At 47.8% G+C, this 27,632-nt stretch overlaps 2 protein-coding genes across 5 annotated transcripts in view; one reads left to right on the top strand and one right to left on the bottom strand.

The window, feature by feature from the left end:
- Nucleotides 1-27,632, top strand: part of LOC121291961 (class I histocompatibility antigen, F10 alpha chain-like) — a 99,242-nt gene that overhangs the window by 4,278 nt on the left and 67,332 nt on the right. The window contains exon 2 of the transcript XR_005946134.1: nt 23-55. The gene's annotated coding sequence lies outside the window, so the exon portion shown is untranslated. The remainder of the gene's footprint in view (nt 1-22; nt 56-27,632) is intronic.
- LOC121291964 (class I histocompatibility antigen, F10 alpha chain-like) overlaps nt 14,174-27,632 on the bottom strand; it is a 33,004-nt gene continuing 19,545 nt past the window's right edge. Inside the window, exons 3-7 of one of the 4 annotated variants that reach the window (XM_041213662.1) lie at nt 22,119-22,394; nt 21,741-22,007; nt 16,109-16,225; nt 15,670-15,702; nt 14,174-14,750 (exon numbers count right to left, since the gene is read on the bottom strand). In XM_041213662.1, coding sequence (XP_041069596.1) covers nt 14,722-14,750; nt 15,670-15,702; nt 16,109-16,225; nt 21,741-22,007; nt 22,119-22,394 — 722 coding nt within the window. In that variant the 3' untranslated portion in view covers nt 14,174-14,721. The remainder of the gene's footprint in view (nt 14,751-15,669; nt 15,703-16,108; nt 16,226-21,740; nt 22,008-22,118; nt 22,395-27,632) is intronic. The other 3 variants (XM_041213663.1, XM_041213664.1, XM_041213665.1) reach the window with 3 other exon arrangements.

The raw sequence follows: 27,632 nt of genomic DNA, 5'->3' as shown, positions 1-27,632 counted from the left end.
GACATTTATTTTGCTTCTGCAGATTCACCAAGTGTGACCTACACAACAGCTCAGAGTAAGTGACTGAGGGACAGATTGTTGGGAATGAAATAGGAGGGATTGAAAGTTGTAGAATTACATTTTCCTGGGAGTAACTCAGGGTTACACAGGGGGAACCTCATCCTCCTGTCCCTCACCCTGCACTCTCTCACCCTCCTCTCCCTCACCCTCCATTCTCTTATCGACTATTCCCTCACCCACCTCCACTTCACCCTCCACTCCTTCATCCTCGTCCCCATCACCCTCCTCTCCCTCACCCTCTTCCCCTTCACACTCCACTCCTTCACCCTCCTCCTCTTCACACTCCACTCCTTCACCCTCCTCCTCTTCACCCTCCATTCCTTCACCCTCCTCCCCTTCACCCTCCACTACCTCTGTGGTCATTTACTTTGTGTTTTTTTAATGCTGGGAGGTGATTGAATCCTGGGCCCAGTGAGTGATAAAATATTTAATATTTGACTGAATTTCTCATGTTCTGCTTTTATTTCCTCAGCTTCTGATGTCTCTGTTCCAGCTGCATGTGTTTCAGTGAGTCAATTTCAATTTTCTTGTGGTTGATGTTTTTGTCTCTAAGTTCAATCCATCTGTCAGTCAATGCCCAGTCTGAAGTGACAAATAGTGTTGGACCCGGCAGGTGGAACTGCCCACACCTCAGCAGAAAGACAGAAACGAAAGAAGACATGCATTTATATAATGCCTTTCACTCTCTCAAAAGTACATGAATTACCATCGCTCTTGCAGTGTGTGAAATACCACAGCCAACATGCACTCAGGCAATATCCACCTAAATACACCATTAATCTTTACCACCTTAAATATATCATTAATCCATACCACCTAAATACACCATTAATCTTTACCACCTTAAATATATCATTAATCCATAGCACCTTAAATACACCATTAATCTTTACTATTTTACATATATCACTAATCCACACCACGTTAAATATAACATTAATCTTTACCATCTTTAAATATGCCATTAATGTTTGCCACCTTCAATGCACCATTATTCCATATAACCTTAAGTGCACCATTAATATTTATCACCTTAAATATATCATTAGCCCATACTAATTTAAATACACCATTAACCTTTCCCACCTTAAATATATCATTAATCCATACCACCTTAAATACACCATTAATCTTTACCACCTTAAATACACCATTAACCTTTCCCACCTTAAATATATCATTAATCCATACCACCTTAAATACACCATTAATCTTTACCACCTTAAATACACCATTAACCTTTCCCACCTTAAATATATCATTAATCCATACCACCTTAAATACATCATTAACCTTTTTCACCTTAAATATATCATTAATCCATACCACCTTAAATACACCATTAATTCCTGGCATTTGTTGCCCACTCCTAATTGGCTTTGAACTGAGTGGCTTGCTCAGCCATTTCAGAGTCAATCACATAGTGGGTTTAGAGTCACCTGTTGGCCAGACCGGATAAGGATGGCAGATTTCCTTCCTGAATGGACATAAGTAAACCAGATGAGTTTTTGCAACAATCAATGATAGTTGTCATGGTCACCATTGCTGAGAATAGCTTTCAGTTCCAGGTTTTACAAAGTAAATTTTATCTCCACCAGCTGCCACGATGGGATTTGAACCCCTGTCCCCAGAGCATTAGACTAGGCCTCTGGATTATGGGTCCAGTGACAATGCCACCACACCACCATCTCCCCTAAAACACTCCGTTATTTACCTTAAATGTACCATTCGTCTTTGCCACCTTAAATATTTGATTACTGTTAACTAGTTTAACTATATCATTCATATTTTTGATCTTAAAAAGACTATTAACCATTATCCCCATATATACCTTTAGTCTTTACCACCTAGAACGTACCATTAATCTTTAATACCTTAATTAAATCATTAATTTCACCAATTTTCTGTGATCTCTTTTGTCAATGACTGAATGTTTATTTAAAAAGGATAAAGTGGTGTCAGATGCTTATTGCTTCTGTTATTGATATTTTAAAGATCTGGTTGATTGACAGTTTTATGGAGCTGTTGCAATGGCATTTTTTAAAAGAAAATGATATTTGGGTGGGTTTTTTTAAAGCAGTTCCACACATGACGTTGTTACTGTAGGGTTCATTGGCACTGTACAGAATGGGTCAAGGGGCATAGAAGTGCCATGATGTAGCATGGAGGGTATGAGGGGCCATGGTGGAGGGGTGGTGGGACGAGAAAAATTAACATGCAGTGTATGAGGGCCATGGGGTGGGGTGGCGGGAGGGGATGAATGAGAATGAAGCGTATGAGGGGCCTTGGGGGTGAGGTGATGGGAAGGGATGAGTTGGCATGGGGGGTATTAGGGGGCCATGGGAGTAGGTGGGACATGTGAGTTAGTATGGGTTGGCATAAATTGTCTTGGAGGAACTAGTCGGGGGAGGGGTGGGGACGAGCTATTTTTTATCAACACAGCTGTGACGAAGTCCCAGAGGACCAAGCCAGGCCTTTTACGCAGTCCAACTCAGCACTCGGCAGCCACTGTGACCTGACTCCACCCTGTACCTGCCCCTTCCTCACAATGAAAATCAGCTCTGACGGGGAACTCTTTCCCAAGGTGGGTGCGGCAAGCGGGAATTTTTCTGGCTCACTCTGTCCACCTCGGGAGTGAAAATCCAGCTGAAAGATACAATGTTCATTATCTGGATATCTATGTTAGTTAAATCAATATATATACACAGACAAACAGACGTACACTCATACACTCACACTCATAATCACACACACACACACAAAGATTAAGCATACACACACATAGATATACATATATATATATAAAATATAAAAATACACACATACACAAAAATATATAATATATATACACACACATAAACCCACACAGATGCAGCACCAGGCATACCTAAAGATAAGGTGTCAACCTGGTAAAGCTATAGCACAGGACTCCTTGCGTCAAGCATAAGCAGCAAGTGATAGACAGAGCTAAGCGACCCCACAACCAATGGATCACATCTAAACTCTACAGCCCTGCCACATCAAGTCACGAATGCTGGTGGACATTTAACAACTCACTGCAGGAGGAGGGTCCACAAATATCCCCATCCTCAATGATGAAGGAGCCCAGCACATCAGTGCAAAAGATAAGGCTGAAGCATGTGCAACAATCTTCAGCAAGAAATGCTGAGTGAATGATCCACCTCAGCCTCCTCCAGAGGTTTCCAGCATCACAGATGCCAGTTTTCAGCCAATTCGATTCACTCCACGTGATGTCAAGAAACGGCTGAAGGCACTGGATAGTGCAAAGGCTTTGGGCCTTGACAACATTCCGGCAATAGTACTGAAGACCTGTGCTCCAGAACTTGTCGCGCCCCTAGCCAAGCTGTTCCAGTACAGCTACAACACTGGCATCTACCTGGCAATGTGGAAAATTGCCCAGTTATGTCCTGTACACAAAAAGCAGGACAAATCCAACCCAGCCAATTACAACCCCATTAGTCTACTCTCCATCATCAGTAAAAGTGTTGGAAAGGATCAACAGTGCTATCAAGCGGCACTTGCTTAGCAATAAACTGCTCCCTGATGCCCAGTTTGGTTTCCGTCAGGACCGCTCAGCTCCCGACCTCAGAACAGCCTTGGTTCAAACATGGACAAAAGAGCTGAACTTCCGAGGTGAGGTGAGAGTGTCTGCCTTTGACATCGAGGCAGCATTTGATCGAGTGTGGCATCAAAGAGCCTGAGCAAAACTGGAGTCAATGGAATCATGGGAAAACTCTCTGATGGCTGGAGTCATATCTAGCACAAAGGAAGATGGTTGTGGTTGTTGGAGGTCAGTCATCTCAGCTCCAGGACGTTACTGCAGGAGTTCCTCAGGGTAGTGTCCTAGGCCCAACCATCTTTAGCTACTTCATCAATGACCTTCCATCCATCATAAGGTCAGAAGTGGGGGTGTTCGCTGATGATTGCACAATGTTCAGCACCATTCGCGACTCCTCAGATACTGAAGCAGTCCATGTCCAAATGCAGCAAGACCTGGACAATATCCAGGCTTGGCCTGACAAGTGGCAAGTAACATTCACACCATACAAGAGCCAGCAATGACCATTTCCAACAAGAGAGAATCCAACCATGGGCCCTTGATGTTCAATGGCGTTACCATCACTGAATCCCCCATTGTCAACATCCTGGGGGTTACCATTGACCAGAAACTGAACTGGGCTAGCCATATAAATACTGTGGCTACAAGAGCAGGTCAGAGCCTGAGAATCGTGTGACGAGTAACTCACCTCCTGACTCCCCAAAGCCTGTCTAAGTCAAGGCACAAGTCAGGAGTGTGATGGAACGCTCTCCATTTGCCTGGATGAGTGCAGCTCCCACAACACTCAAGAAGCTTGACACCGTCCAGCACAAAGCAGCCCACTTGATTGGCACCATGCGCTTAAACATTTACTCCCTCCACCACTGACGTACAATAGCAGCAGTGTGTACCATCTACAAGGTGCACTGCAGGAACTCACCAAGTCTCCTCAGACGCCACCTTCCATACCCACGACCTCTACCGTGCAGAACAAGGGCAGCAGAGACATGGGAACGCCACCTCCTGAAAGATGTCCTCCCAAGTGGCACACACCATCCTGATTTGGAAAAATATCCCCGTTCCTTCACTGTCACTGGGTGAAAATCCTGGAACCCCCTCCCGATCTGCACTGTGGGTGTACTTGCACCATATGGACTGCAGCGGTTCAGGAAGGCAGCTCACCACCACCTTCTCAAGGGCAATTAGGGTTGGGCACTGAACGCTGGCTCAGCCAGCGAAGCCCACATCCCGTGAATGAATAAAGAAAAACTCTCACACTCAAGGACACACATACACATACACTCTAACGAATGTACAGAGAGAGATGTACACATATGGATATAGATACAGTATGAGATAAACATCAGTAGACTCACAGATATAGATACAATATTAGATACATATCAGTAAACACACAGATATACAAACATAACTAATGTACAGAGATAGATGTACACTCACAGATATAGGTACGACAATACACACAAAGACACACACACACACACAGACACACACATACATTAATGGAGAGGTACAGATGTGCACAAACAGATATAGATACAAAGTTTGAGACATCAGTATACACACAAATACACATAAACACACACATACAGTGAAAGAGATGTATAAATACGTATAGCTACAAAGTTAGACATATCCAGATACACACACGCAAATTAATGTACAAGGAGATATGTACACAGCTGTCTAGATTCATTAGAAAGTCATGTAGTCAGGTGCAGGAACAGTGCCCCTTATTTGCATTTGCAATAACAGAGGCACATTCAATGTTTGTCATTATTGGACATCACTGCATTGGGCCTTGCCCAATGTGCACACACGTGCACTGTCATGACAAAACCTAGAAGCTGCTGTATCACACCCCACTGCCCTGTTCAATTTATAATTTACAAATAGAATTCTCATTAAATAAGACAACACAAACATTTCCTCAAAATGTAACAGCAACAAACCCCCCTCTCTGTGCCTGAGGGTCACTGTCACAAAGGGGGAGTGGGGGAGATAAAGATGTCCACTCTGCAAGAGCTGCCACCCTAATGCCCCCTGCATCTTCCCCGTACCCGTGTCCTGCCCCCTCTTGTGCCAGAGACATGCCCAGCAGCTGATAACTCCTCACTGGGGAGCTGCTGACCAGAAGCTGCATCCACTTGAGGTCCAGCTACTGTCTCGTGGTCCTGCTCTGTTTCTGTACTTGGAGTTGTCAGGAGTGGCTCTATTGGGGTTATTTGTGACACTGCAATGCTGAAGGTGCAACATGGGGGCAGGAGAGACAGTGTCACTTCACCTGCCCTCCCACCCAGGGTGCTCACCCTCCTGTTTGTCGGGATGTCACTCCCCTTCCCTGTCCAGCTCAGTTAGTGTCTCACTTCCCTCTGTGACCCGGGGCTCAGTGTCTTCACCAGGTTCCCTTTCAGCCCCCTGGGCTGCTCTCACTGACTCACCACCACCTCCAGCCGCTGTGTCCAAAGACAGCACCTGTCAGGAGAAAACATTTACAATGAGGATTCCCCTTCCTTTGTCACATCACAGAAGCTCGTGTGCTCAGACCTGGTTTAAACATCCAGCTGCTGACACTCACCTTTCCTCACTCCAATATCTGCTTGGTCACCACTCAGTGAAGTATTACTGATTCCCAGCAGCTGCCTGACCCTCTCTTCATCCTCATTCAGATCCTTCAGAAAGACCACTCCACCCGCGGGTAATGAACACTGCCGGACATTGTGACCCATCTCACTCTAAACAGACATGTCAAATAAAGAGCACTTTGTGTATCTTTGTTGGATTGGGTAAGACTTGTTGGGTAGTTTGGGGACAATTTCACACCCTCACGGTGTCGGGTGCAGAGAAGGGATCTTTTCAAACACTGAGGGTGGATTTTTCTCTGCCCGCTGGCATCGGGTGTGTTCAGCAGCGAGTGGACAATATGATGAGAAGGCCACAAATCAGTTTTACGATGTTGTGAAGTCAGTTTGCAATCGTCCACTCTGCCTGTCAATGGCTGGTCACGTTTCCCACTGTTGGGTGTTGGGAACCTCATTCTAATACATCTGTGTATCATTATAAGGCCAGCCCACCAGACTCAATCCCAACCGCGGACAGTCCGAGACTGTCACTGTAGAACACGTCTTGACAAGTGTGACGTACAGAAGTCGGGACTCACTGCCAGGGCCTTGCTCACATTGCGGGCACCGGAGGAACAGAAGATGCTGGAGCCCGACAGCAACAGGATCCTGGAGGAACGTCCATGGGAAGCTGGGTGGATTCTCAGGGATATGGCTCCACCGTGAAGCAGCTCACAGAAGGTGGAAAGTCACCGTTGAGGGTCTGATCACAACAGATGATGGTCGAGGGGGTGAAAAAGCAGGTCCAGCTGTGTTTGGGAGGAGGAGATGGACCGGAAGGTCTAGGATTGACTGGGAGAGGAAGAGGTGTCGTGGGGGTGAGGTTATGGAGGTGAATGAAGGTGATGGGGGGTGAGGTTGGGAGGGGGGGGAGCAAAGGTGTCTGGTGGGGGGGAGTTTTGTGGGGAAGGGACTACAGGGGGGAAGTGGGTGTAACGGAGAAGACAGCAACTGGGGAGGCCGGTATAAGGGAGGTGGATGGTGAAAGTGAGGGAGTTCAGAGTGGGGGAGGAATCGAGAGAGGCGAAGGAGAGCGGGGAGAGGAAGGAGAGCAGAGAGGGGATGGAGTTCGGAGGGGGAATGGAGTGCGGGGAGAGGAAGGAGAGCAGAGAGGGGATGGAGTTCGGAGGGGGAATGGAGTGCAGGGGGAGGAAGGAGCGCAGAAAGGGGATGGAGTTCAGAGGGGGAATGGAGTGCAGAGGGAGGAAGGAGAGCAGAGAGGGGATGGAGTTCAGAGAGGGGAATGTCCAGGTGAATGTGCAAGGGAGAACTCTGATGAGTCCGTGATGGCCTCCTGGGCAGCGAACTGAGGGTAGGTGTGATATGAGGGAATGGTGAGAGTGACCGAGGGCAGAGTGAGGCGGTAGGGTGGATGGGTGAGGGTTCGACGGTAGTGTAGAAGGGGCAAAGTGAGGGAGGTTGGTGGGGACCCAGAGGCCAGTCCTTGGGGGTGGGAAGGAGGAGGTCAGGGGGGTGAATGTGGATGGGGGTAGGATTTTTGGGAAGGAAGGGAACGTGTACGTTCACCTGGACATTCCTGAAGGAAAAGGGTTGTGGCTGGTAGGTCACGGAGGGGAGGTGGAAAGTGATGCCAGAGGATTGACAGTGATGGGGGAAAGGAAATGGGAGGGGAAAGGACAGGAGAGCAAAGGAAAAACTGTAGCAGCATCGTGCTGGCTAAATCGAAAGTGAAACCAGAGTGGTGGTGGGTGAGATCAGGTGCTGTATGGGAGTGTGGTCAGTGGGTGGGCGGAGATACAGGTCGGCTCAGATGGACACCTGAGAGAGAACCCCAGCAGCAGCATTGAAAATGCTCGGGACAGTAAGATGAGTGTGATGGATGAAGGATCTGTGTGTGTGAGAGAGAGTTTGCACGAGGCTCTGAAAGGCCCTGCCACACACACACTTCTCCCTCCAGAATCACTCACGGTCCGGCTGTGTGCAGCTGAACTGTTAGTGGGGGGGTTGGGTGAGGGGCAGGGGGCGTGGGATGCAGTGGGAGGACTCGGGAAGACTGTCAATGAAGCTGAAAGACACCATTACACATTACACAGTGAAAATGAATATATTTTCAGATTGTAAAGTGACAAAATATGTTCACTCGTACAACCAGCTGTGATCAGAATTGCTTAACTTTTGAATGCCTTAGACTTCTAGATGCTGCCCTGACATCCGCAGCAGGGGTGGAGACAGCCTGTGCAATGGTCGGCCCTGTGGCCTGTGATGCCTTCAGTGTGGGTCCTCTGGAGAGCCGAGGTCTTGAGGGCCTGGGCTTGCTCTGGCTGTCCTCCTGTGGACCTGCTGCTCCCTCTGTGGTGACAGAGGACGAGGTTGAAGAGCTCACAGGCAAAGGAGACTCGGAGGGAGAGGACAGCCTCTGAGATTCCTGGATGGATGTCCAGGGGTGTCCAGCTGCTGCTCCTCCTCCGTTTGGGTGTCTGAGGGCTCCGGCCCGATTCCTGGAGGGGAAGGAGCATCTGGTGGGATATCGAGATGCCCCATTTCCCTCTCGTGTTGCCACTGCAGGAACTCACCCATGGCTCCCCCAAGGATGGCAGGTCAGCACAATCTCCTGATGGACCAGGGTCTGCCAAACTCCCCATGGAGGCCTCCATATGCGCACATGTGGGCACCACTTCATCAGAGAGCAGGCAGACGCACTCCTCCAACTCGTGTGCCACTTTGTTGAGGGCTTCCAACAGCTCTGCATGATGTTCCCACGCCTTCTGCTGACTCTCCACGATGAGTTGGAAGGCCAAATCCACAGGCTCTTCATCTGACTCGGGCCTCACAGATGCCTCTCCCCCAGCAGTCCTCCAAGTGCCGGGGAGCTCGGCTGAACCTGCCTCCTCCTGCTGCAGGCACATGTCCGTGTGGTGACCACCAGAATATGAACCTGAACCAGCTCTAGATCTGGGTCCCACCGAGGTGTGTGTCTCTGTGCTGGTGCAGGGTGTGGGTAAGCGCTGTGATGGGTCTTTCAGGCCACTTATTTCCAGCTCTTCAATGGAGGAGGTGTCCTCTTGGCTGGAGGTGAGGACCTGGATGGAGCTGAGGGACTGGCTGGCTGAGGGTGTTGGTCACTGGGCAGAGCTCCCTGTGAACCAAAGTAGAGATAGTTAGTGCATGGCAGCAGAGTGAAAAGCAGGAGAGAGAGAGAGAGCTCTCACAGTTGTGTTGAGAGAGGGATGATGTGGTGCAGGATCCACATGGAGGGTGTTCGCCTCTGGCCTCACTGTCCCCGCAGGCAGGGTCCACATTCTCACCAGTCAGTGCGATGACACACTCCTCAAAGTGAGTGAGGGGCCTAATGTGGGCCACTCCACCCACAGTCTGGGACCTCTCCCTGATGATGTCAGCCAGCTTCTCCTACCTGAAAACAGATGGAGAGTGTGTGAACAGGATGCATGGCACTGCCTGGAACGTTTGTGTGGTGAGCGGAGACATGGACAGGATGAGCACACGAGCTCCATAGGCTATGAGCCTGATGGGGATGTGAGGGTGTGTGTGAGAGTTAGTGGTGTTGTCCCTTGAGGTCTTGCATCAAGAATTCAGGGAGTTAGGCAGCAGACTAAAAAGCAAGACCTCTAAGGTTGTAATTTCTGGATGACTCCCAGTGCCACGTGTTAGTGAGCTCAGAAATAGGAGAAAGCGCAGATGAATACATGGCTTAAGAGTTGGTGCAGGAGGGAGGGTTTTAGATTCCTGGATCACTGAGACCTTTTCTGGGAAAGGTAGGACCTGCACAAGCGGGATGGTCTACAACTGAACCAGAGTGGGACTAACATCCTTGAGGGCAGCTTTGCTAGTGCTGTTGGGAGGAGTTTAAACTAATTCAGCAGGGGGAGGGGACTCAGAATGTCAGCAGAATAGGGACAAATCATAATACAGTAAAACAATCAAGTCAGAGGGAGTACAGCTGCAATAAGCTTCAAGGGAGTAAGGCAAGGCTGGATGGCCTCTACTCTAATGCCTGGAGTATTACAGGTAAAATAGATGAGTTAAGGATGAGGATTGACACTTGGAATTGTGATATAGGAGCCAACACTGAGACTTAGCAGAGGAAGGGGCAGGATTGGAAGCTCAATATTCCGGGATATAGAATCTTCAGGCAAGACAGGGGAGGGGGTAAAAGAGGAGCATTGTTAGTTAAGGAGTCAGTTACTGCAGTAAGGAGAGATGATATCTTGGAGGGGGCATCGAATGAAGTTTTGTGGGTAGAGCTTAGGAATAAAAAAGGGGCAGCCACATTGTTAGGTGTTTATTATAGACCCCCCAGATAGTCAGCGGGAAATTGTGGAACAAATATGTGCACAATTTGTGGAGGTGTGTAAAAACAATAACAATAGGATAATTATATTAGGTGATTTCAACTTTCCCAACATTAATTGGGATAGACATAATGTTAAAGGCTCGGATGGAGTGAATTTCTTGAAATGTGTACAGGAAAACTTTTTGGGTCAATATGTCGAGGGTCCAACAAGGGACGGTGCAGTGCTGGACCTAATTCTGGGGAATGAAGCTGGACAGGTGGTTGAGGTGGTGGTGGGTGAGCATTTTAGTGATAGCGACCACAACATGGTACAGTTTAAGTTTGTTATGGACAAAGAAATTGACAAGTTGCAAAAAAATGTTTTGGATTAGGGGAGAGTGGATTTTCATAAAATAAGGCAGAATCTGGCCAAGGTAGACTGGGAACTGTTACTTGTGGGGAAATCTACAGAGGAGCAGTGGGGGGGCGTTCAAAAAGGAAATGGGGAGGTTAGAGGCTCAACATGTTCCCCCTAGGGTGATAAGAAGGAGTAACAAGCCCAGAGAACCATGGATGACCAGAGATATTCAGGTTACAGTGAGAAAGAAAAGAGAGGCTTTTAGCAGATACAAGGGAAGCAAATCAGCAGAGACATTAGTGGAGTACAGACAGTGCAGGGTGGAGCTTAAGAAAGCAGTTAGGAGAGCAAAGAAAGCATGAGAAAGCTCTGGCTGGTAAAAGTAGGGAAAATTCCAAGATATTCTATAAATATATCAATGGGAAGAGGGTAACCAGGGATAAAGTAGGGCCCATAAGGGACCAAGGGGGCAATCTATGGGTGGAGCCAGAGGACATCGCTAGAGTGTTGAATGAATACTTCACATCCGTCTTCACCCAAGAGAATGAGGATGAAGCTATCGAACTCAGGGAGAGAGACTGAGAGGTTCTTAATCAAATTGATATAGAAAGTGACAAAGTATTGGAGGTGTTGGCAGGCTTAAAAGTGGACAAATCTCCAGGTCCAGGTGATTTGTGTCCCAGACTGCTGAGGGAGGAAAGGGAGGAGATCGCAGGGGCTCTGACCCAAATTTTTAATTCCTCTCTGGCCACGGGGGAGGTGCCAGAGGACTGGAAAACCTCTATTGCAGTTCCAATATTTAAGAAGCGTTGTAGATATAAGCCAGGGAACAATAGGCCAGGGAGTCTCACACTAGCGGTAGGGAAACTATTGGATAAAGTTCTGAAGGAGAATATCTATCTCCACTTGGAGAGGCAAAGTTTGATCAGGGATAGTCAGCATGGCTTTGTCAGAGGGAGGTCATGCCTAACAAATTTGATTGAATTTTTTGAGGACGTGATCAGGAGTGTAGATGAGGGTAGTGCAGTTGATGTAGTTTATATGGATTTCAGAAAAACCTTTGACAAGATGCCAAATGAAAGACCGATGAAGAAGGCAAAGGCACATTGGATACAGGGTAATTTGATAAGGTGGATTCAAAATTGGCTTAGTTGTAGGAGGCAGAGGGTGATGATAGAAGGATGCTTTGGTGACTGGAAGCCAGTGTCCAGTGGTGTACCTCAGGGATCTGTGCTCGGTCCCCTATTATTTGTCATTTAAATAAACGACATAGATGACTATGTTGGGGGTAGGATTAGTAAGTTTGCAGATGACACAAAGATTGGCCGGGTGGTTAATAGTGACATTGAGTATCTTGGGCTACAGGAAGATATAGACAGGATGGTCAAATGGGGAGATAATTGGCAGATGGAATTTAACCCTAAAAAGTGTGAGTTGATACACTTTGGAAGGAGTAATTTGACAAGGAAGTATTGAATGAACGGCATGACACTAAGAAGTTCTGAGGAACAAAGGGACCTTGGTGTGTGTGTCCATAGATCACTGAAGGCAGAGGGGCATGTTAGTGGGGTGGTGAAAAAGGCATATGGGGCACTTGCCTTTATCAATCGAGGCATAGATTACAAAAGTAGGGAGGTCGTGTTGGAGTTGTATAGAACCTTGGTGAGGCAACAGCTGGAGTACTGTGTGCATTCTAGTTGCCACATTATAGGAAGGATGTGATTGCACTGGAGGGGGTGCAGAGGAGATTCACCAGTATGTTGCCTGGGATGAAACTTTAAAGCTAGTGAGAGAAGTTAGATAGATTTGGGTTCTTTTGGTTGGAGCAGAGAAGACTGAGGGGTGACCTGATCGAGGTGTACAAGATTATGAGGAGCATGGACAGGGTGGATAGGGAGCAGCTCTTCCCCTTAGTTGAAGGGTCAGTCACAAGGGGACATAAGTTCAAGGTGAGGGGCAGGAGGTTTAGGGAAGATGTGAAGAAAAACTTTTTTACCCAGACAGTGGTGACAGTCTGGAATGTGCTGCCTGGGAGGCTTGTGGAGGTGGGTTGCCTCACATACTTTCAAAAGTACCTGGATGAGTACTGGGCACATCATAACATTCAAGGCTATGGGCCAAATGCTGGTAAATGATATTAGGACGGTAGGTCAGGTGTTTCTCACGTGTTGGTGCTGACTTGATGGCCAAAGGGCCTCTTCTGCACTGTGAGATTCTGTGATCCTGTGATATCAGTGATGAGCCTAATGGGTACAATAACATGCTATACACTGTAACAACAGGTTCAAACACTGACCATGTGCAGCAAATAGATACCCCCGCTTGGTGGGAAGACCTATGGAATTGGGGTTTGAATGTACAGGTACACCCAGTGATGAGGATCATCTCCCATGTTTTGGTTATCGGCCAGTTGGTGATGGTTCTATGCTTACCATACTTGCTTTATCACACCAGGAGGACACATGAAAAGCTGTGCACGCGGCTGCACTTTAAATATGGTGCCCATTGTGATTAAGCAGCGAGGTGATGGCGTGGCTGGCGAATGAGACCCGCCCACCATCCAAACGGCCTGTTTCCCAGGAATACATCATTAATGAGGCAGGATTGGGACGATACAGCGTGAAAAGCCACCATTGCCGCCAGTGGGTAAAACGTCATTTTCCCACCCACTACTGCACCTAGTGTCAAATCTGGGATGGTTCTGTCCTCAGTGAGTGTGTCTCCAATGGCAACTGCATTGTACCACCACTTGATATCATCCACCCCTGACCAACCCATAAACCCATTAACAGGATCTTCACTTCATTACCCATTAAATCTTCAATGAAAATTTAAATAATAAAAACTGCAAGAACTCTACAAACCCTGTCAGATTGTGTGAACACATTCCATTTCTTTCAGCATTGCTGTGCGGACCATGGAACAGTGCAGTTAGCAGTCACACTCTCTGTCACCTCCTTCCACACCAAGACACTAACTTTACTCGGTAACCCACACCTCTCATTACTGAGACGCTGGAGACACTTCACCTCCACCTCACTGGCAAATGTGTTGAAGTTTGATTCACTAAAGTTATGACATATCTTCCTCTTGTCTGTCTTTTGCTCTGTCATCTTCTTGTCTGTAAACAAGTGAATAAACGCTGATGGAAGCAGTGAATGTTGCTGACATTTGATATGAACTCACCCTGTTCACATTGAACTAAACCTCAACAACTGCCCATTCCAAGATCCACAAGCTGCTGAGTGAATGAATGAAACCTTTCTTGTAAAATCAGTAAAGAAGAATTTAGACAAGTCAACTACTGACAATTATTTATTAACAACAAACCATAATTATCAGCATTTGTAGTGAAACGTTGAGGATATAAATGTATTTTATCTCTGCAAATATATTTGAGTTATAACATTTACAAATGTACATTATATAACAGTGTAAATTTGACATAACAGAAAGTGCAAAATAGATCAGCTTCTATCAATGTAAAATGTGTCTGAGTTGCCTCACGACATTAACTCTGTTCAAGTCAACCACTCGACCTGAACAAGTTGTTGAAGATAAGAAAGTGTGAGGGAAAATCATTCCAGAAGATCCCTTCGACTGTGAGAGCCGTCACATTGTGGATACTGGATGGAAACGCTACTTGAAAAAGTCTCACTTGAAGAATCAGGATCCCAACCTGGTGGATTCAGGATCCACTGTTCAATCTGTGGAAGCACATTCCCAGGTAAAATAGATCTCCATCATCAAAGAACTCAGTGTAAACAATGAGCTGTGAATCTGTCTGTCTGCTGTGATATGGAAGGATGGACGATGATGTCCATGTTCACACTAGAACAAGCGAATCCAGTTATTCATCAATGAGGCTCTGGGAATGTCCTGCAGTGGAACACAGTAAACCCACGAGGTAAGAAATGGACAGAAACAGGGCAAGCGGTTCAGGGTCAGGAGGGCAGTGAAATTAGTCTGACAGGTTTTAACAGTGTCTGGGAGGGTGAGAAAGGGTCGGGGGACAGTGAAATTAGTCTGACAGGTTTTAACAGTGTCTGGGAGGGTGAGACAGGGTCAGGAGGACAGTGAAATTAGTCTGACAGGTTTTAACAGTGTCTGGGAGGGTGAGACAGGGTCAGGAGGACAGTGAAATTAGTCTGACAGGGTTTAACATTGTCTGGGAGGGTGAGACATGGTCAGGAGGACAGTGAAATTAGTCTAACAGGTCTTAACAGTGTCTGGGAGGGTGAGACAGGGTCAGGAGGACAGTGAAATTAGTCTAACAGGTTTAACAGTGTCTGGGAGGGGGAGACAGGGTCAGGAGGGGAGTGAAATTAGTCTGACAGGTTTTAATTGTGTCTGGGAAGGTGAGATAGGGTCAGGATGGCAGTGAAATTAGTCTGACAGGTTTTAAAGGTGTCTGAGAGTGTGAGACAGGGTCAGGAGGATAGTCAAAAAGTTACAACATTACCAATGGGGGAAATATTGAAATATCATTCACTGAAAATGGAGGCTTCTGGAATATAGAGATCAGAAGCTGAGAAAAAAAACGCTAAATGTAAGACATGGAATCAAATATAAAAATTGAGAGTGTGAGATATTCTGTTTTACTCACTGGGCCAGGATTCAATCACCTCCCAGCATTAACTAAACTGAATCACACATGGTAAATGAGCACAGAGAGAGTGGAGGGTGAGGGCTTGGAGGGTGAGGTAATGTAGAGTGAGGGAGTAGAGTGTGACATTCCCCCCTATGTAACCCTGAGTTACATATTTCATTCCCAACAATCTGTCCCTCAGTCACTTACTCTGAGCTGTTGTGTAGGTCACACTTGGTGAATCTGCAGAAGCAAAATAAATGTCAGTTAGAATGGGGAATAATCCATTATCAGAGAGTGAGAACACAACAAGTGTGAGGGAATGGAGATTGTGTAAGAAATACTCATTCCCACACATCCCTCCATCCTTACACTTTATGGAGATCCTGTCGATCTCTTCCATTCCATCAATATCCAGTTGGTGAGGATGTGAGTGTGTGTGGTGGATATTGATCAATATTAGACCTGGTCTAGGCTGATCACACAAAGGAAGGTCAGACAGGGAACAAGACATGTTTATACGTGTGTATCTGTGTGTGGGAATTAAATCAGTGCCATTCAACACAGTGTCCTGTACTCCCAGTACAGGAGGTTCCCCCAAACTCACTCTGTCTCCTCAGTTCCTCATTCCCCTCTCTCTGATTCTTACCTCTCTGTTGCCTTTTCCAGATGATTATTCCGGTTATCAGCAGTAGAGCAGCCAGTGATGCGACTAATCCAATTATCATTCCAAGATGGGATGTTTCTACACTGTTTTCTGGGATTTCTGAAACACATTTGAATAATATCAGGATTGTCTCTCTGTTCCTGGATCCATTCCCAGTTCCGTGTTAATTGGGGACAATTTTAACTGAAGCCGCCCATTGGGAATTGATGGGATTGGTTGAAACGCTGGTTTTCCACTCGCCGATTTCACTCTCCAGTGAAGTCACTAAAGAGTCCCATTGATGTGGTGGAAAAGCCGTGTTGTCCCAATCCCGTGGGTTCCCTTCCCGGACAGTTCAGTTCTAATTCTCCCCGATGTCTCAGTGTCCTGTCCTTGTTCAATCCCCAGGGTTACATTGTACTGCCCAGGAGGCAGCATCACTGATGCTTTTCACATCAAACTTCAAAGGGATGAGCTAGAAACTGACCGCAGGAAACTGGGCTGAGCTGATAATGAGGAAAACGACAGCCAAACAGAGTAAACACTTCAGAAGAAGCACTCAGTACAATCCAACAGCAGGACTTAGTCCTAAACTACTGCAGTGAACCAACCATGGTCAACACAGGAAATAAGTGAGAGAATCCAGATCAAAGAAAAATATCCACAAATATCCAGAGATTGAGTTCCAGACACTTACGATGGAATTTCCCGTGCCCGCTGGTGATTGGCAGTGTGAGCGGGCAATATAGCGGTAAGACTAAAACTTGGTTTTATTACTTTGTGAAAGCAGTTTGCAATCATTTGCTCTCTTTCTCACCGTCAGGCATTGGGGAACTTCATTTTCAGACATCTACACGTGATTATCAGCCCATCGCACTGGAAACATCGCCCCCCCCTCAGGCTGAGTTACCCGCCCACATCGACTGGTTCACAACCGCATACATAAGACGAGTACTTGGTGGGCTGCACTTTGATGGGAACTGGGAGGTGTGTTCAGAATAACGTTGCGTAGCACTCATGAGAGTTGCTTGTTGTTCAAGGAAGAGGTGCCACAAACTCAGGCGAGGGCACTGGGTAAGTGGCTTTTTTCTGGCTGGCTGACAGGGTGCTGCTGGGGCAAGGGCTGCCCGGCGGTTGATGGTACTGCACATGTGGGTGCGGGGTCAGGGGAGGGAAGCAGCTACTCATCAGGGAACCTTGTATAAAGTGACTATTCCTCCGCAGCTGAGACGGTTCAGACACAGCTACATTGACATGTGTGGTGTCGGGTCTCTAGCTCTGCCCGCTCAAGCAACACAGAGGCAGCAAATTACCACCAAATACTCCAGAGCTTTTCACCCCTCGGGCACAGACTGCAAACTAATGAGTATTTTCGTGGACAGCAGAACAGTTGGACAACTGGGCAAGTTATACAATCTCCTCACTAAAGCTGGCCATGAAGCAGTCACCACTGGAGATGCTCACAGCCCCTTGCAATGTCATCATGCTGGTTTGGACCAGTCTCCCCCATGGTTCAAGCTAACAGTGCAGCCTTGCGGTGCGGGTTAGGAGAATGCCTGTGCCTGAGCTACGAGCACAGCATGCAGTCCAATGGGCAAAGCTCCCACCAATCGGTCAGGTAGAGTGGGGCGGAAGTGGGTGGGGTTTCAGCCAGCCATGAAGCTCAATAAACTCTGGCCATCCAAAAGGTGGCCAGCACTCTCCGGGATGTATTAAGGGGCCTTCACACTCAACCAGGTCAGATTCTGAGAACACCCATGCTAACACACGTCTCTCTCTTCCATCCTGCAGGGGATGTACATCAGGATCATGGAGCCTGGTGACCTAGCTGTATGCCTCATGACTTACAGAGATTGATGGAGAAGAGAGTGACAGAGGCTCCTGGCTGCGCAGAGAGGGGAGCAGCACCCTTAGGAAGAAGCTGTGGCTGGGGCTTCCGCACACGCTGCTGAAGAGCCACAGTGAGCTGTCGCTGGTCGGTGCCTGGCTAGACCCAGGGTCTGTAGACGGCGCTTGTCATTCTTGCAGGCGACCGAGAACCAGTGTCACCGAAGGCTGTGCATGTCCTGGGAACTGGTCGGTCACATCTGCCAGCTGCTGCTGGACTTGACATCACATGGACATGGAGGGCATCCACTGCCAGTGGCTGTGAAAGTGATTGTGGAGCTCAATTTCTACACCATTGGCTCCTTTCAGGGCTCCACAGGCCCTGTGGGATCTCACAATCCACCACCCACAAATGTATCCATGAGGTCACAGATGCCATCTTCACGAGGGCACACAAATTTGTACATTTAGCCCGGGATCAGGAAAGCCAGGATACAAGAGCGATTGGATTTGCCCAGATCTCAGGTTTCCCACAGGTGCAGTTACCATCGACTGCACTCACGTGTCACTCAGATCTCTGTGGCAACAAACTTGTGGTTGTTTAATTGCTCTGCTATTTCCTTGTTCTCTGTTATAAATTCTCCCAATTCAGATTGTAAGGGACCTACTTTTGTCTTTACCAATATTTTTCTTCTTACTCACTAAAAGAAACTTTTACTGTCCTCTTTTATGTTCCTTGCAAGTTTACTCTTAAACTCTATTTTTCCCCACTTATTCAATCTCAAGAGCAAGGGCTACCTTCAGGGGACGTGTCTGAAGGCACACATGCAGTGGACTCAGAGTGCAGCAGAGAGAAGGTGCAATGAGGCTCATGCTGCATCTTGTACCTTTGAGGACGGGATGTTGAAAGTGCCGATCCGGTGCCTGGGCCAGTCTGGTGGAGCCCTGCAATACAGTCCACAGAGGGAGGGGGGTGAGGGGGTCCTCGAAGGCGCTGGTGACGGTGATGAAGCCATTGCACTTGCCAGACGAGGCAGGCACGCTCGGGAGGCCTCATAGCTGCTAGATTCATGAAGTATGATGACAACATGCAGTGAGGATACTCCATAGCCTCTGAGAATGTCTGACTCCTGTCTGACTGAGGGCAGCTCGCTAGCGCTCTGTGATCAGTGTTATATCATGGAGACACAGCCACGAAACTGAAAAGCATCTGATCCTTTGTCATCCTTCAGCACCTGAGCCCTTCAGGAGCACAGAGTCACTGGCCACAGATGCTGAAGAGATGGGGGCCAGCCCCACCTTAAAGGTGCTGAGAGCACAGGGAGAGAATGAGGGAACTCTGTGCTGCCTGCCCACTACACTCTGGCAGCTATGACCATCACCTTCGAGGTGCAGGCATCAGTAACGTGTCCAGGAAGTGTGAGGCTGGACCATCACTTTGGTCTGAAGGCTGCACCAAGCACAGGGAAGAGGCCCTGGACAGAGACTCCTGCCTTTATCATGTGCAGAAAGGTTTCACATCTGAGTGACAAGAACGCTGCTCATCAGAACAAGGGAGAAATTCTTGGGAGTTTATTGACAGGAGTGAACATAATGTACAAGTAATTAACACCAGTCTCCAGGCTGTGTAACTACATCTTCTTAACTTCCTTAACCATGCCGCTACATCTTGGTGCTCCCCAGACATCCACAGTGACGTGGAGGCAGCCTGCTGACTGCTACGCCCTGTCTGTGATGACCTTGGCGGGCGTCCTCTGGAGGGCCCTGGCCTGTTTTTGGGGTCCTGCTGTGTGGCAGTGGAATCCTCCTCGGCCTGTGGAGCTGGATTTGCTGGGGTCACAGGAAGAGGGGATTCGGGTGGGCCAGACACTCCCAGCGCCACCTGGGTGGATGGCCCCGGAGTGTGCACCTGCTGATCCTCCTCCCAATGGGTGCCCGAGGGCCCTTGGCTGACTCCTTGAGGAGAAGCGGTAGCTGGAGTGAGATTGAGTTGACCCACACCCCTCTCACGTACACACTGCTGGAGGCCAACTATGGCATCAGAGATGGAGTTGAGCCCTCGCAGCTGTGCAGGAGCGACGTCCTGGACCAAGTCTCCATGGCGGCCACCATCCTTCCAGAGTTGACCTCGGTGCGTTGGCATGCCGACGCCATCACCTCAGACTGAAGGCGGACAGACTCCACCATCATGCCTTGCAATTTGAGGAGTGCAGCGGACATCCCTTCCTAATGTTCCCGAGCTTACCTTTGCAGTTCCAGTAACTGTGACTTGAGTGAGTCCAGAGGCTCATCATCTGACTCAGGCTCAGCAGATTTCTGGCCTTCAGCAGCCCTCTGAGTGCCAGAGACCTGGGAAGCCCCTGCCCCTGCCTGCTGTGGATCAGACAGTATGATGTACTCACCAGATTGTGATCCTGAGGCTACTCTAAAGCTAGGTCCCACCAAGTGTGTGTCTTTGTGCGGGTGGAGGGTGTGGGTGACGCTATGACGGGGCTTTAATGATGGTAACATCAGCTTCTTTGTCCGAGGTTTCCTCAAGGCTTGATTGAAGGTCCTGGGTCGTGGACTCCGTCGGCTGTTTGTGTTTGTGGAAGCGAGGGGAGATAATGAGTGCATGGCAGTGGCCTGTGAAACAGGACACATCACTCACAGCATGGTTATCTGATGGATGTTGCCCTGTTAGATCCTCACTTGGTTGAGTGCCACTGACCTCACTGTCAGCACAGGACCGTTCCCGGTCATCACCGGCCAGCTGGATAGCTCTGTTTTCAAAGTCCGTGAGGACCTTGATTTCAGGCATTCCTCCACTGGTCTGTGACCTCTCTCTGTTGTTGTGTGCCAGCTTGTCCTGCATGGATAGAGATGGAGAGAGTGTAAGCAGAACACCTGCCAGGCCAGATGATAAGTATACCTGGCGTGTGTGGGTGGTGAGTGGTCCCATGGACGGGATGGGGACAATGAAGGTGAGTGTGAGAGAGTGAATGGTGATGTCCCTTGAACTGGCAGTGTGTGAGGATTCTGTGGATGTGTGATGGGCATGTGAGTGTGTGAGTTGAGAGCGTTGAGAAGAGTGACTTACCCTGGCGGAACGGAGATCATTCAGCCTCTTGTGGCACTGGGTGGTTGTCCTCTTTTGAAGGGCGTTGGCACTGGCCACTACTGCCACCGTCTCCCATGCTGGGTTAGTGATGTTGCTGTCCATCCTGCGGCCAGAGCGGGGGCAGAGGATATCAGTGTGGAGCCTCCGCTTCATCCAAAAGGTGTTTGAGGGACGAGTCATTGGACCTGGGGGCTGCAGTCTTTCTGCCATTCGGGGCCATGTTTTCTGTGCAGCAGTCGTGGGCTGGAAGCACTGAGAGGTGTACACGCAGCTGGATTTTAAATACGGTGCTCGGTGTGATGAAGCAGCCGGTGTGATGGCGGGCAGGTGAATGAGAGCCATGGAAACAGCGTGTTTCCGGGGAATACATGATTAATGAGGCAGGGTTGGGACGATACAGCGTGAAAAGCCACCATCGCGGCCAACGGATAAAACGTCCTTTTTCCCACCCGCTACCACACTTAATGCAAATCTGAGACAACTCCGCCCTTAAACAGGTATCAGCCGAACTGGCTGCTGAAGTAGTCTTGATGATCTATTTCTGCTCTCATTTCTTATGGTCTTAAATGGAATTGAGGTCAAAATCATCCATAATCTCGTTGATTGGTGGGATGGACTCAAGGAGCGGAATGGTCTACTACACACATGCGCATACACACACACACACACACACACACACACACACACACATCCAGTACAGTTCCTTACCCCACTGATGGAGCTGGGTCTCTGCCAGGCTGCTGTGTTCAATTTGACAGGAGTATTGATCCTCATCCCCAGCATTTATTTCAATCTCTTTCTGGATCTGATGGGTCCCATCGTGGTTGGGTCGAACCCCCGAGGATAGTGTCTCAGACATTACCTCTCCATTCCTTAGCCAGCTCACCTCAATGTCTACAGGATAAAACCCAGTAACCAGGCAGGAGAGAGTGAGCAGCTTGTACTGACTTCTGGAGATAAACACTTCAGGCTGAACTGTAATGGGAAAGGGTGAAAACACAAACAATAGACAGACACTGAATGGAATGGGAGAACACTTTCATAGACCAGTGAAGTTGGATCAGAACATGATAAATAAATAAATACCTTTCCTTTGGAAATATTCCTTTCCAGCTTCAAAATATCTTTTTAAATTCTGTACGCCAACTACTTTCATACTCCATTCCCAATGCTTGTTCCAGGATTCATCCGAATCCCAATCCTCTTTAATCATCACTGCAAAGTGATTGGTTGCGACCCATCTCATTCTGTCTGGCTCTAAACTAATATAATCCTTTCCATCAAATCCAACTCGCATCGATCTCTTCATGGAGCCATCTTCAGTGACCTCAACATTCGTTATCCATTGGTAAATGTGGATTCCTGTCAGAGAGCAAATGATGATCACTACTCAGTGGGCTGGAGGATTGTAAATATTGCTGCCTTGATCAATACAGGGGAGAAAGTATTACCTGATAGGCTTGTCAGAAAAATTAAAACCCACGGAATAAAATTGGCAGCAGCAAGTTGTAAACAAAATTAGCTGAGGGATCGAAATCAGAGCTGAGAACATAAGGAGAAACAGCAAGGAGGTCATATGCTGGGTGAAAATCCTGGAACTCCCTCCCTAACAGCACTGTGGGTGTACCCACACCACACGGACTGCAGCGATTCAAGAAGGCAGCTCACCACCACCTTCTCAAGGGTAACTAGGGATGGGCAATAAATGCTGACCCAGCCAGTGAAGCCCACATCCCCTGAATGAATAAAAAAAATCCTGCTCCATTCAGTATGACCTTGGTTGACCTTTTGTCTGAACTCCATTTTCCCATCATCTCTATAGGGAAAGCCCTTGATTTCCTGAGAGATCGGGAATCTATCAATCCCAGCTGTAAATATATTCAATGATGGAGCATTCACAACCTTCATGGGTAGAGAATTGTAAAGGTTTTGAACGCTTTGAGCGAAGACATTTCTCATTTCATCTCACTCTGATTTGATCTTCCCCTGTGCCATTGTGTAGTAGTTTCCAATGTAACAGGGAGAACCTCTCAGTCTCTACCCTGTCAAGACCCTTCAGATTCATGTATGTTTTGAGAAAATTTCTTTTCACTCCTTTAAATTCCAGAAAGCATAGACCTGTTTTTTTCTTTATTCTTTCTAATCTGCTCTTGTAGCCACAGTTATTATATGGCTAGTCCAGTTCAGTTTCTGGTCAATGATAACCCTCAGGATGTTGACAGTGGGGGATTCAGCAATGGTGATGCCATTGAATGACAAGGGGCAATGGTTAGATTCTCTCTTGTTGGAGATGGTCATTGTTTGGCACTTGGGTGGTGTGAACATTTCTTACCACTTATCAGCTCAAGCCTGGACATTGTCCATGTTTTGCTCCATCTGGACAATCTGAGGAGTTACAAATGGTGCTGAACATTATGCAATCATCAGTGAACATTCCCCTTCTGACCTTATGATGGAAGAAGGGCATTGATGAATTAGCTGAAGGTGGTTGGGTCTAGGACACTACCCTGAGGAACTCCTGCAGTGATGTCCTGCAGCTGAGATGACTGACCTCCAACAACCACAATTGCCTTCCTTTGTGCTCAGTGTGACTCCAACCAGTGGAGCATTTTTCCCCCAATTCCCATTGACAGCTGTTTTGCTCGGGCTCCTTGATGCCACACTTGGTCAAATGCTGCCTTAATGTCGAGGGCAGTCGACACCTCGGGAGTTCCACTCTTTTGCCCATGCTTGGACTAAGGCTGTCATGAGGTCAGGAGCTGAGTGGCCCTGGCAGAAACCAAACTGAGTGTCAATGAGCAGGTTGTTTCTGACTCAGTGCCATTTGATAGCACTGTTGACCGTCCCTTCTATCACTTTGCTGCAGATTGAGAATAGACTGTTGGGGCAGTAATTGGGCAGGACGTACCTGGACAATTTTCCACATTTCCAGGTAGATGTCAGTGTTGTAGCTGCACTGGGAAAGATTGGTCAAGGATGCAGCAAGCTCTGGAGCACAAGTTTTCAGTTCCATTGCTGGAATGTCATCAGGGCCCAGGGCCTTTCAAATATCCAGCATCCTCAGCTGTTTCTTGACATCATGTGGAGTGAATCGAATTGGCTGAAGACTGGCATCTGTGATGCTGGGGACCTCCGGAGGAGGCTGAGATAGATCATCCACCCGGCACATCTGGCTGAAGATTGTAACAAACGATTCAGCCTTATCTTTTGCACTGATGTGCTGGGCTCCTCCATCATTGAGGATAGGGATATTTGTGGACCCTCCTCCTCCAGTGAGTTGTTTAATTACTCACCACCATTCACCACCAGACATGGCAGGCAAGGCCAGGGAGAGAAATCATGGGCCCTGACACTGCTGCTGTTTCTGGGTCCCTTATTCCCCAGCACCACTGACCACCACCCCCCCCCAAACCACTACCCCCTTTACCCTCCCCTTCAATCATGCATGATATTTTTCCCCTTTCCAGATTCACCAAACAATTCAAAAAACAATCACAGAAAGGTCCTAGTAAAATGATAATGGCCATTGTTGGCATCTGGTTACAAATATCGTCTGGTATATATGCCGAATGGGTCATTAATATTAAAGCAGCAACAATACAATGCGGCGTTAGTTTGTGTGAACCCTATAGGTGATCCCACCATGATTATTATACAAACTAGAGAGTAGAAATTTTACTTGAACAGCATCATGCAACATTATTAATTTGACAGATGTTAACATTGATTTTGGTGACTGCCTCAGATCTCATTAGCATGTACTGCACATTGCAGCTAATGAACATGGCGACAATAAATTCTTATTTGTGGGAAAGAATCAATACTTGCAACCCAGATAATCTGCACAAGATCTTTTCCATTCTGTCAAAGTAGAAGAAGGATTTTTTCTGCCCGGGTGCATGATCTGATTCAATATCATGATTTCATATAAGGGCATTAATGGATTCTCTTGTCTGTAATCTCCCAGGGTAAAAAGATCAAATAATCTCTGAGCAGCAAAGTGGAACGATTGAACAACATAGGTCTCACTGTCAGTGAGAAGAGTTGAAGCCCACATGTGTGTCGGTGCAACAGAACTTTTAAGAGGTTAGAGGGCAAAGACTGAATGGTTCACAAATGCATCTGTGTTTTCTTGATCAGCAAGTCTGAAGACTGTTGATTGCTGCTTTACACTACAATACATTTTCAATATTTACCATGCAACACAACTTTATCACAATATTTCAATACTTCAAAAACCCCAGAAAAACATCAAGGTAGCACTATCCCCTCCCCCAGCCCCTGGGCTCCAGTGTTTGGCACAGTCTGCATTCCCCTCTCCTGGGTCCTGGTGGCAGGACTGCAGAGCTTACAGCTGATCCGTTGGTGTGGGATTGCTTAGCTCTGTCTATCTCTTGCTGCTTTTGCTGTTTGGCATGCAAGTAGTCCTGTGTTGTAACTTCACCAGGTTGGCACCTCATTTTTAGGTATGCCTGGTGCTGCACTTGGAATGTCCTCCTGTACTCTTCATTGAACTAAGGTTGATCCCCTGGCTTGATGCTAATGGTAGAGTGGGGGGATATGCCAGTCCATGAGGATACAGATTGTGGTTGAGCACAGTTCTGCTGCTACTGATGGCCCACAGCGCCTCATGGATGCCCAGTGTTCAGTTGTTAGATCTGTTCGAGGTCTATCCCATTTAGGACAGTGGTAGTGCCACACAAGTCGATGGGAGGTATCCTCAATCTGAAGACGAGACTTCATCTCCACAAGGACTGTGCGGCAATAATTCCTACCAATACTGTCATGGACAGATGCATCTGTGGCAGGCAGGTTGGTGAAGATGAGGTCAAGTATGATTTTCCCTCTTGTTGCTTCCCTCACCACCTGCTGCAGACCCAGCCTAGCAGCTTTGTCATTTAGGGCTTGGACAGTAATGGTGCTACCCAGCCACCCCTGGTGATGGACATTGAAGTCTCCCACCCAGAGTACATTCTGTGCCCTTACTACCCTCAGTGCTTCTTCCAAGGGTGTTCAATATGGAATAGTACTGATTCATCAGCTGAGGGAGGGTGGTACGTGGTAACCAGCAGGTGGTTTCCTCATCCTTGTTTGACCTGATGCCATGAGATTTCATAGGGTCCAGAGTCGATGTTGAGGACTCACAGGGCAACTCCCTTCTGACTGTATACCACTGTGCCACCACCTCTGCTGGGTCTGTCCTGCTGGTGGGACAGGACATACCCAGGGATGGTGATGGTGGTCTCCAAGGTTTGATTCCATGAGTATGGCTATTCCATGCTGTTGTTTGACTAGTCTATGGGGCAGCTCTCCCAATTTTGGCACAAGTCCCCAGGTGTTAGTAAGGAGGACATCGCAGAGTCAACAGGGCTGAGTTTGCCGTTGTCGTTTCCAGTGCTTGGGTCAATGGCTGGTGATCGGTATGGTTTCATTGCTTTAAGTAGGCTTCATAGTAATTTGGTATATCTGAGTGCTTTGCTACTCCTTTCAAGAGTCAACCACATTGCTGTGGGTCTGAAATCACATGTGGGCCAGACCAGGTAAGGACGGCAGATTTCCTTCCCTGAAGGATATTAATGAGCCTGTTGGGGTTTTACAACAATCACCATGGTTTCATGATCACAATTACTGAGATTGACCTTTTAATTGCAGGCTAATTAATCAAATTTAATTTCCACCATCTGCCATGGTGGGATTCGAACCTGTGTACCCAGAGCATTGGCCTGGGCCTCTGGAATACTGACCTGGTGACAATACCACTACACCTCCAGCTCCACCAAAAGCTGCTGTAGGTAAGGCTTGGACTCAAAACCTTGGCAATTCAGACACCTCTATCTGTTTCAGATGAAATTACATTGTTTCATAGTTTGCCATTGTGAGATTTGAACTCTTGATAATCTTTTAAATGAAAACCAAATCAACAAAATTGGGATAAATCAGGCACAGCCCCTAATTCAGGTCAGCTGTAAAACCAAGAACAAAGTTTAAAGGAAACTTACAAACTTTAAATCAAAATGTGATTAAAGGGGTCAACAAAACACCCCAGTCCCCGCGGTGCCCACCGAGCACGGAAGGCCTCGAGAGTGCCAGCAGACACCGCGTGCTCCTTCTCCAGGGACATCCGGCAGCGAACGTAGCCGCGGAAGAGGGACAAACAATCGGGCGGGACTCCCCCGTCGATCGCCCGCTGCCTGGACCTGTTAATGGCCAACTTGGCCAGGCCCAGGAGCAGGTTCACGAGGAGGTCCTCCTCCTTCCCGACCCCCTTCCGCACCGGGTGCCCATAGATCAGGAGCGTGGGGCTGAAGTGCAAACAAAACATCAATAAAAGGTTTTTCAAATAACTAAAAAGGGAGTGCAGCCTACAACACCCTATGTATACATGGTCCACGGACTCCACAAGACCGCAAAAAGGGCACGTGTCCTGAGAGTCCGTGAACCTATGCATCCTCTTATTATAAGGGACTGCTGCATGCAACACCCTCCAACCCAGGTCCCCGATAGAAAGGGGGAGGACACCTCCGTAGAGGGCCTCCCATCGAGGGCCTCCGCCACCGGACGGCAACAAGGCACGCCAGGGCGTGTCCGGTCGACGGACAA

The sequence above is a fragment of the Carcharodon carcharias genome, chromosome 19, assembly GCF_017639515.1.
Source record: "Carcharodon carcharias isolate sCarCar2 chromosome 19, sCarCar2.pri, whole genome shotgun sequence".
In the NCBI taxonomy this organism is placed as follows: domain Eukaryota; kingdom Metazoa; phylum Chordata; class Chondrichthyes; order Lamniformes; family Lamnidae; genus Carcharodon; species Carcharodon carcharias.
This window is presented reverse-complemented; position numbering and strand designations above follow the sequence as displayed.